General features: G+C 34.7%; 2 protein-coding genes across 2 annotated transcripts; both read left to right on the top strand.

The window, feature by feature from the left end:
• Window positions 1–1933: 1933 nt before the first annotated feature.
• Window positions 1934–4645, top strand: LOC138135482 (odorant receptor Or1-like). Its single transcript, XM_069054231.1, has 6 exons — window positions 1934–1976; window positions 3242–3954; window positions 4006–4105; window positions 4157–4261; window positions 4311–4466; window positions 4514–4645. The coding sequence occupies exons 2-6, from the start codon at window positions 3251–3253 to the stop codon at window positions 4565–4567; spliced, it is 1119 nt and encodes a 372-aa protein (XP_068910332.1). The 5' UTR covers window positions 1934–1976; window positions 3242–3250; the 3' UTR covers window positions 4568–4645.
• A 1535-nt stretch (window positions 4646–6180) lies between these two features.
• On the top strand, window positions 6181–7663 carry LOC138135521 (odorant receptor Or1-like). The gene is made up of 5 exons (XM_069054273.1): window positions 6181–6896; window positions 6945–7044; window positions 7089–7193; window positions 7245–7400; window positions 7453–7663. Exons 1-5 carry the CDS (start codon window positions 6181–6183, stop codon window positions 7504–7506), a joined length of 1131 nt encoding a protein of 376 aa, XP_068910374.1. The 3' UTR covers window positions 7507–7663.
• The last annotated feature ends 1313 nt before the right edge of the window (window positions 7664–8976 follow it).

The raw sequence follows: 8976 nt of genomic DNA, 5'->3' as shown, positions 1-8976 counted from the left end.
CAATAATTTTACCAAAGATAACTAACATTAATTTAATTTAGTCAGTTTAGTCTCCTTATCCATTATTGCTTATAAATCATATTTTTCTTTTTGTAAAAAAAATTAAAAAAAACGTTTTTGCTTACTTGATTTATTGTGGTTCTGTGCGATTTTCTCGCTCGATAGTGCGTGCAGCCCATGCAATACACCAGTGACCCAATAATCCCTTTCCGTTTAAACAAAGATCAATTCTACCATCACTGAGATTGCCCAATTGAAAAACAAGAACTTGTTATCTTGATAAGCTAATCAATGTCGACCTATTACTAAACAAAAGCAATGAATTTTTCAATAAATGCACTTGTCGCATTCGAGATGCATCAAAGATGCATCCAGAAATAATCGTCCTTTTCCCAGCTTATTTATAATTCGTGGGAGAGCCCGTTACATGGTACAATTATTGTCTCAATTATGAATGGAATTGTTCAAGTAGTGAGTTAAAATCGAAACTATGAATACTGTTTGCAAATAAGAACAAGTCGAATATGTCTTAATTACTGCTGACAGTAATATCGCGTGGGAATCATACGACAGACTGGACGTGGCTTCTTAATAATAAACTAACTGGAAAACAAACACCAGGTTTACATTCAGAAACAGATCAATTTGCTCGTGCATTAAGTCATCGGATATTTTGTCCAGTTGCAAAAAAATACACTGTCATTATCAAACATAATTATTTACGATTTCGTTATTTGACATTATGATCGACACTGTTTAGCTGAATTTGTCTAATTTTCTCTAGTACGAGTAGTCTTAAAATGATACCGTTTTTGATTTAGAATTGTCATTTCGTGAAGACAGTTATGGTTTTATGTCTGAAATGGTCGAGGAGGGCACTTATTATTAATTAATTGAAATTGAGCTGATTGGCTCTTGCATTAGACTAGACACCGACAACTATTATCATTGGTGGACATGCACGTGTCACACTCTATAAGAGCTTCAAACTTTGCATCAAAATTTACAGTTTATTGGTGAAGTCTTGTCGATGAAATTCGTGCAAGTGAAACACTGCAAAACAATTTTTATTTATGTGAGTTTATCGTGAGTAACATTTTAAAAATAAAGTAAAATAATTTTCGTAATTTATATACAGGTGTCTAGGATATTTTACAATAAATAACTATTACGATACTTTCCAAATCATTCTATATAGTAATCTTAAATTATTGTTTCAGCATCATCTCCTGAGGAAAAAATGAAGAAATACGCCTGGACCTCGACGATCAAAATTAATTTCTTTGCATTCAAGTCCTCGGGATTCTGGCCCACAGAAGACGAACACAAACAGAATTTCTACACATTTTACACTACATTTTCTACAATTGTGTTTGGATTCGTTCATTACCTTAATCAAATTTTCAACCTCTTAACAAATCTGGACATCGACATATCCGCAATACTGAAGATGCACCACTTTGGTCGAAACATAGAAACTTTTACAAAACTTGTAACCATCGTGAAGAGAAGTTTGTTCCAACCCCGAAGTCTCAGCCAGATCGCACTAGTCATCCCAAGTCTGGACATCTGGAAACTCCTTTACAGCGCTGTAGATCTGGATATTACATTCTTGTCCAGGATACCACTTCATACAAATTGTTGTGACAATAAAACCGTCAGCAAGATAATTTTGGTCAATGTGAATCTGGATCCACTAATTGCTTTGAGTGTATGTTGTCTAGATCAACGCGACAACTTGGCTGACATTTTGAGAGCTCCTCGACTTCAGTACATGGAATATCATCGTGAAATCAGGTAAAATGTAATTTATTATTAAACAGGTACACTTTTACAAGTTTGTAAAAAATTTCAAGAGAGCCCTTGACGCTATCATTGTTGTTCAAATTAACCCAATCACCAGTGAAATTTACCCATCTTTGTTTTGCAGAGAAATTTTAATCTATTCTTGGCTCAGCTATGAAGTGCAAATTAAGGTAAGTGTTTGCAAAAAATCTAAATTTAAATTTGCTTCATTGAGTTGTGGATAAACAAAGTTGCAATCGTTGCTTTTCAATCTAATTGGATAGAAATCTAAACGTGTGTACGAAAATACACAAATATTCTTAGATTGAGGACAGAGAAATATGATATTCGAAATTATCCGCCGAAAACTTATTTTACTTTTTTTAAGATAGTTTTTAATGTACAGGGGGTTTTTGAAATACATGCAGAAATTTTAATCACGAGCTACTGCCTTCATGTAGAACTCGGAAAAAATATTTAAAAAATTCTATGTCAAAAAATAAAATGACATTTATTTTTTGAACTACAATTTTTTTAAATTGCTTTTAGTTTTCTACGTTGTCCTACAACCTCGTAGGTAAAATTTCGGCACATTTTAAAAATACACCCTGTATATCATAATTTATAAAATATACGCCAATGCGAAGTAACCTATAGGAAATATGCTTTAAAACAAGGAAACCGCATTGGTGTACTTTTGATAAAATATGATATACAGGGTGTATTTTTTAAATGTGCCGAAATTTTACCTACGAGGTTGTTTGACAACGTAGACTAAAAGCAATTAAAAAAATTGCAAATAAATGTCATTTTATTTTTTGACAGAAAAACACCCTGTATATTTAACTTTTTTTAAAATTTATAGACTGAACTCTGTTTGGTTGTATTTTGCTTTAGTGAATTTGTTTAACGAGTAGTTTAAAAAAAAATATTTTGAATTGCATTATTATTTTTCCTTTAAAAAACAAAAATTACGTCTTTTAATTTGTCTAAAATTATTATAAACAAGTTAACATTTAACTTGAAACTCATCAAGCCCTTGCAAATGATTTTGTTAAATTAAAATTATGTAATTCAATTTGATTTTCATTTGTAGCAAAATCAAAAATAAAGTATTTATCCAAATAAACCATCTTACGAAATAACTAGAATCAAGGGTTTAGAAAATCGTTATGATTGATTAATTATTATGAGATAGACAATTTCAAGTTTTATTGGCGCAGAAAAGACAGATCGTTGCTGATTGGTTCTTAACCGCTCAGGACATAGAACTATAAAAGTAGCAGACTACAACAGAGCACCACTTGTGTGTTCCTGTCGCCCCAGCTTTGACACTCCAAATTTGCATCATCCAGGTGCCCCAGTGGGTACATTAAATTCCCGAATTTATTATTCTCGCATCGCAGCAAAATCTTAACAAATATTTAAAATATTTTCTTATTCAACATTTGTTTAGTTCTTGCTTATGGCGAACTACGACTGGACGTCGACCATCAAAGTCCACATCACTTGCTTCAGACTCTTGGGCTTCTGGCCCAAAAACGACGGCTACAACTTCGACCTCTACACATCGTGGGCTGTATTCGCAGTAATTTTTTTCGGGTTCGTGCAGACATTCGTCGAAACTGTAAAGATATTCACGAATTTGAACGACCTCGAGATCGTGACAGGCACCGCTTTCGTGAGCTTCTCCGAGATACTGATTCTCCTGAAGATATTTTACCTCGCGCGAAACACCAAGACCTTCAAACGGCTCTTGGTGACTTTGAACAGCGACATGTTCCAACCGACCAACGACCAGATGAGTTTGATCCTGCCGGAGTTGAATTCTTGGAAGTTGATGTACAAGTTTTTTTGTATCTGTGCTGCTGTGACTGTGGCTTTTTGGTTGTTGGTTCCGATGTTTCAAGTGCGACGACTACCTTTCTTGGCGTGGTACCCTTTCGATGCCAAAATATCTCCGAATTATGAAATCGCTTACGTCCATCAGTCTATCAGCGTTTCCTACATATCTATAAGCAATGTGCACGTTGACACTTTGATTGGTGCCATGAGTATGTACACTGCAGCTCAGTTGACAATATTGAAAGACAACCTGCGAAAGCTCAAACCTGAACAATTCGAACAAGACTTGATTCGATGCGTCAAACATCACAGAGAAGTCTTAAAGTGTCTCAGATCACGATAATCTAGATTCTTCACTAAAAATTTTCCTTTTAGATTTGCAAAATCTTTCAACGACGTATTCAACTGGATAATTCTAGTACAGTTCTTCGCAAGTGCGATTTCTATTGGATTTAGCATGTTTCTTGTCACAATCGTAAGTTTCTTCTTCATTCTTTGTCAATCTTCATTTAAAAGTTGTTCGCAGGTTACGCCTTTCAGCGAAGAATTTTTCTCATTCGCATTTTACGGATTTTCCGCTTCGTTTGAAATCTTTATTTATTGTTGGTTCGCTAATGAAATACAAGTCAAAGTAAGTGGCGTCTTCGCACTATTTTTTTTTAATTCGTTTTCGCAAGCAGAGCGACCAGGTCCCTCTTTCTGCGTTTGAATCTAACTGGTTGGGAGCGTCCGAAGAAGCGAAAAAGAGTTTGATTATCTTTATGGCGAATGCTCAAAGGCCTCTGAAAATTTCAGCTCTGAACCTGGTTGACCTCTCACTAAACACTTTTCTGAAGGTAAATGTTCATATATTTTTATTATTGTATTCAAAGTATGATTTTAGATACTGAAGACTTCTTGGTCTTATTTTGCTCTCGTGAGTCAACTGCACGAATAAATTCGATTCAAATGTAGTTTATTATAATTTGATATTTCAAACAATTCACCGAATAAAGAATGAATGAAAATATTACACTATCAGGTAGAGTTTTTGTTTTGTTCCATCTAGTAGTAACGAAAAATATTTCAGGGTACGTTAGAAAAATAAAGTGTCTACAGAATTGTTTTTTTGTTACAGAAGGAAAAAGGTATCAACAACCTCCGATAAATGTCGATAGAAGCTTCAATCAAAAGAAAGAAATACCTAAGAATGTCGCCCTTAAAGTTGGTTGAAATGACTTAGAAAACTTATCTGATGGAGGAACCTAAGGAGTAGTTAAAGGATTTATTTGGTACAATTTTCCTGCTCACCCTGACATGTTACTATTTCTTCTGTTTTTCGTGTAAAAATAAAGTAATAATAATTAACTGAACAAAAAGGTTATTTTTTTTAAATTTAGTATTGACTTCTGCTTCTGCTTCTGCCGTTGCGCGTATAAATTAACTAAAAAAAAGTTTTTTCTTTTGAATCTATCTTATTTAATATTGATTTTATTTTTCAAATACAGGGTTATTCACGAGAGGGGTACTTCTGAATTTTTATTTTGCCGCAACCAACAATACAATGGCAGTGACTACTAAATCAAATGTGTTGTTTCTTTTAAATTAGAAATCAAAGTAAGTTGAGTAGATTTGTCAGAAATGTCAGATTGGCAGATAACCTGTATTTAATCAAAATTCAACAAATAAATTAACAAATTAAGTTAATGTAAAAGGTGTTCGAAGTGTGTACCATCGGCTTGGAAACATCCGCAGCGGCGACTGAATTCCTTCCACGCTCTCCAAAAATGAGGATTATCAGTCTTTTCGTCGTTCTTGTAAAAACAATTTTTTCTATTTGACAAAGATTTTTTGCTTTAACGTCAAAGAGACAGGACTAAGAGCCGTCGTGGATTCAGTTATAATTATTTTCAAAATTTGAAATCAAGATATTGTTGATGTGTATAATGGGTTGCGGCAAAAAGAAATTCAGAAATACCCCTCTCGTGAATAACCCTGTATACAGGGTATTTCACGAGTGATAATAAGCCTGGCGAAATTGAAAATGCAACCCACAATACATTTCCAAAGTTAACGTGGCTATTTTAAATATCTTATTGTTTTTTAAAATGAAATCATAAATCCATGATGGCTTTGCTCCAATACTTTTATTTGTCACAACTGCCATTTACGAAACTGCACTTCTGTCAAATGTCAAAAGCAGACACAGGTCATTTAGACTTCTTGATTCGGCCTAAGCTGATCGAACTGTAATTAAAAAATGTAAGTCAGTTGCATACATTGCAGCTTTCTGAAATAATAAATAATTAGATAATTACATAATTGGAGAAATAATTAGATCTAATTATTTGGGAGATCGATGTTTGTCATAATCAATTGATAAATAATTAGAGATACAATTATCAAGTTTCATTGGTGCTGACTGTGCAGGTCATCGCCGATTGGTTGCCAACTCCCGAGAAAAATATAAAAGCTTCAAACTTTGCGAACAAGCATCAATTGTCCATTTGTGTTTCGACTTTCACTGCGCTCACTGCAAAATTATTTGGCAGACAATATTTTACGTCAGTCATGCAGAGCTACGACTGGACCTCGACAATCAAGATCAACATCCTCATCTTAAGAATTGTAGGACTGTGGCCTCAAGAACACGGCTACAGCCTCAACTTCTACACTTTCTACGCTATTCTTTCAGTGGGTATTTGCGGCTTCGCCCAATCCTTTTTCCAAACAGTAAAACTCTTCGGAAACTTGAACGACCTCGAGATCGTAACAGGAACTGCCTTCTTGTGCTTCTCCGAACTTCTAGTCGTCCTGAAGATGTTTTACCTTGCCCGAAACATCAAAACCTTCAAACTGCTCTTGGTGACTCTCAACAGCGACATGTTCCAGCCGACCAGCGAACAGATAAAGCTGGTCCTGCCGGATTTGAAGCTATGGAAGTTGATGTACAAGCTTCTTTGGTGTTCCATCAGCGTGGCCATAGTCTTCTGGTCTTTGGTCCCGATCGTTGACACTTCGTTTCAAGAGCGACAACTACCCTTTCTGGCGTGGTACCCCTTCGACGCCAAAACATCTCCCTTCTTTGAGATGACCTACATCCACCAAACTGTCAGTATTTGCTACATCACTGCAGTCAACGTCAATCTGGACACGCTGATCGCCGCCATGAGCATGTACACTGGGGCCCAGCTGGACATCTTGAGCAACAACCTACGAAAACTTCGCCCGGAAGAATTCGAAGAAGAGTTGACCCGCTGCGTCGAACACCACAAGGAAATCGTCAAGTATGTCCCGAAACTTGTCTGCTTTCTGTGGTACAAAATGTTTCTTAGGTTTGCCAAAACCTTCAACTCTGCTTTCAACTGGACCATTTTCGTGCAGTTCTTCGCCAGTGCGATTTCCATCGGATTCAGCATGTTCCTCATGACAATTGCAAGTTACATCTCCATTTCAACAGTTCTTCATATGTCTTGTAGGTTGTGCCTTTCAGTAAGGAATTCGTTTCCTACACCTTCTACGGAACCTCGGCCTTTTTGGAGATATTTATTTACTGCTGGTTCGGCAACGAAGTACAAGTCAAGGTGAGTCGCAACTCACTGTTGGTATTTTTTGAAGTTATTTTTTGTAAGTAGAGCAACGAGGTTCCTCTCGCTGCTTACGAGTCCAATTGGATGGAGGCGTCCAAAGGGGCAAAAAAGAATTTGATTTTGTTTATGATGAATGCTCAAAGATCTTTGAGAATTTCAGCTCTGAACTTGTTTGATCTCTCGTTGGAAAATTTTTTGAAGGTAAATGCGGATGTTTTCTGGACGTTTTGTTCACAAAATGTATATGTTTCAGATTTTGAAGAGCTCTTGGTCTTATTTTGCTCTTGTAAGTCAACTAAATGAATAAGTCTTGAACCAGATAAAAGAATTAATGAGGTTTGAAAGCACTAGGATAAGTTTGAAAATTGTCATTTTACTGTAACTGCAGCAAAAGAAATGTCCTTTTTTTTGTGTGGTAAAATAGTATACAGGGTGTTTTTAAAATGCGTGCATAAATTTTAACCACGAGCTACTGGCTTCATGTAGAACTCGGAAAAAATATTTAAAAAATTCTATGTCAAAAAAATAAAATGACATTTATTTTTTGAACTACAATTTTTTTAAATTGCTTTTAGTCTTCTACGTTGTCCTACAACTTCGTAGGTAACATTTCGGGACATTTTAAAAATACACCCTGTATATCATATTTTATAATAAAATAAATGTCATTTAATTTTTTGACAGAATTTTTTAAATATTTTTTCCGAGTTCTACATGAAGCCAGTAGCTCGTGGTTAAAATTTGTGCATACACTTCAAAAACACCCTGTATATCATTCAGAGTAGAAGGTCTTTTTGTGCTTCGCCCAGTTGCCGACCTCAACTTCGTCTCAGTCTTCAATCTCTGGGCTTAGCGCAAAAAGACTCACTTCTACTCTTAATGATATAATTTTATTTCTACATTTTATTTTAAAACTATTAAAAGCTCTAGAAATTGTTCATGTCCTTCTCACATTCGACATCTTCACATGTTAAAGCTAATTTCTGTATTTTTTCCTTTAGAATGATTTTAGTATTGGAATTTAATCGATTTTGCTAATTAGAAACAGCTGTATTGACCGTAAACGAGCAGAATAATTGGCTCTTAATGAGATAAAATATTGAGGATGTATTGAAAGAAGGATGTAACACCAGTTACCAAGCTTATAATTACACTTTTCATAATTGATGGCCTTTTCGAGTCATTAAGCTCAAAATCGAACTGAACACAACGCTTTAAGCACACATATGAGTCAATTGATTTGTCGTGCAAGAGTGGTAATTAATTTCGCGTGTGCTTTCGTCAAGTAGACGTGGTTATTTAATTTTAAATAAACAGAAATTGATTGATGGAATGAAAAAAAATTAGGAGCCTTCTTTATAAAAAAAATAGTAGGTTATTATTTCAATGTAAAAAAGAAACATATTTGCTAGACTTTTTTTCACTGTTTTTAACTTGGAATCAAGATACATTTAAAAAAATTATTTTGGTACATTGGTTTTGTAAAATTTTATTACACTTGTCTATAAATAAGGCAAATTAAATTCTTAGCGAGCTTACCGGCGCAGAAGTGCATTGCTTGTTTCTGATTGGCTGTCAGAGAGATGCATTACCTACATAAGCTGAGGAGATTACATGAAAATGCAATTCTGTATTGTTATTGTGTACGACTCTAGTTGTCCAAGGTATTTTGTTATTTATGCACTGTAGTACATATTGCAATTTCAAGCTTGTAGAATATTTTAATTAAAAATGTTTAAAATAAGTTTTCTTTTAATTTTTTGAAATTTTATCCCTT

Source organism: Tenebrio molitor, chromosome 1 (genome assembly GCF_963966145.1).
Source record: "Tenebrio molitor chromosome 1, icTenMoli1.1, whole genome shotgun sequence".
NCBI classification, from domain to species: Eukaryota; Metazoa; Arthropoda; class Insecta; order Coleoptera; family Tenebrionidae; genus Tenebrio; species Tenebrio molitor.
This window is presented reverse-complemented; position numbering and strand designations above follow the sequence as displayed.

Excerpts from the sequence above, each read along its gene's own strand:
- LOC138135482 (XM_069054231.1), top strand. The coding sequence starts at position 3,251 with ATGGCGAACTACGACTGGACGTCGACCATCAAAGTCCACATCACTTGC. Across the intron at positions 3,955-4,005 it reads CATCACAGAGAAGTCTTAAA|ATTTGCAAAATCTTTCAACG; the intron begins GTGTCTCAGATC and ends TTTTCCTTTTAG. Across the intron at positions 4,106-4,156 it reads GCATGTTTCTTGTCACAATC|GTTACGCCTTTCAGCGAAGA; the intron begins GTAAGTTTCTTC and ends AGTTGTTCGCAG.
- LOC138135521 (XM_069054273.1), top strand. The coding sequence starts at position 6,181 with ATGCAGAGCTACGACTGGACCTCGACAATCAAGATCAACATCCTCATC. Across the intron at positions 6,897-6,944 it reads CACCACAAGGAAATCGTCAA|GTTTGCCAAAACCTTCAACT; the intron begins GTATGTCCCGAA and ends AATGTTTCTTAG. Across the intron at positions 7,194-7,244 it reads GCAACGAAGTACAAGTCAAG|AGCAACGAGGTTCCTCTCGC; the intron begins GTGAGTCGCAAC and ends TTTTGTAAGTAG.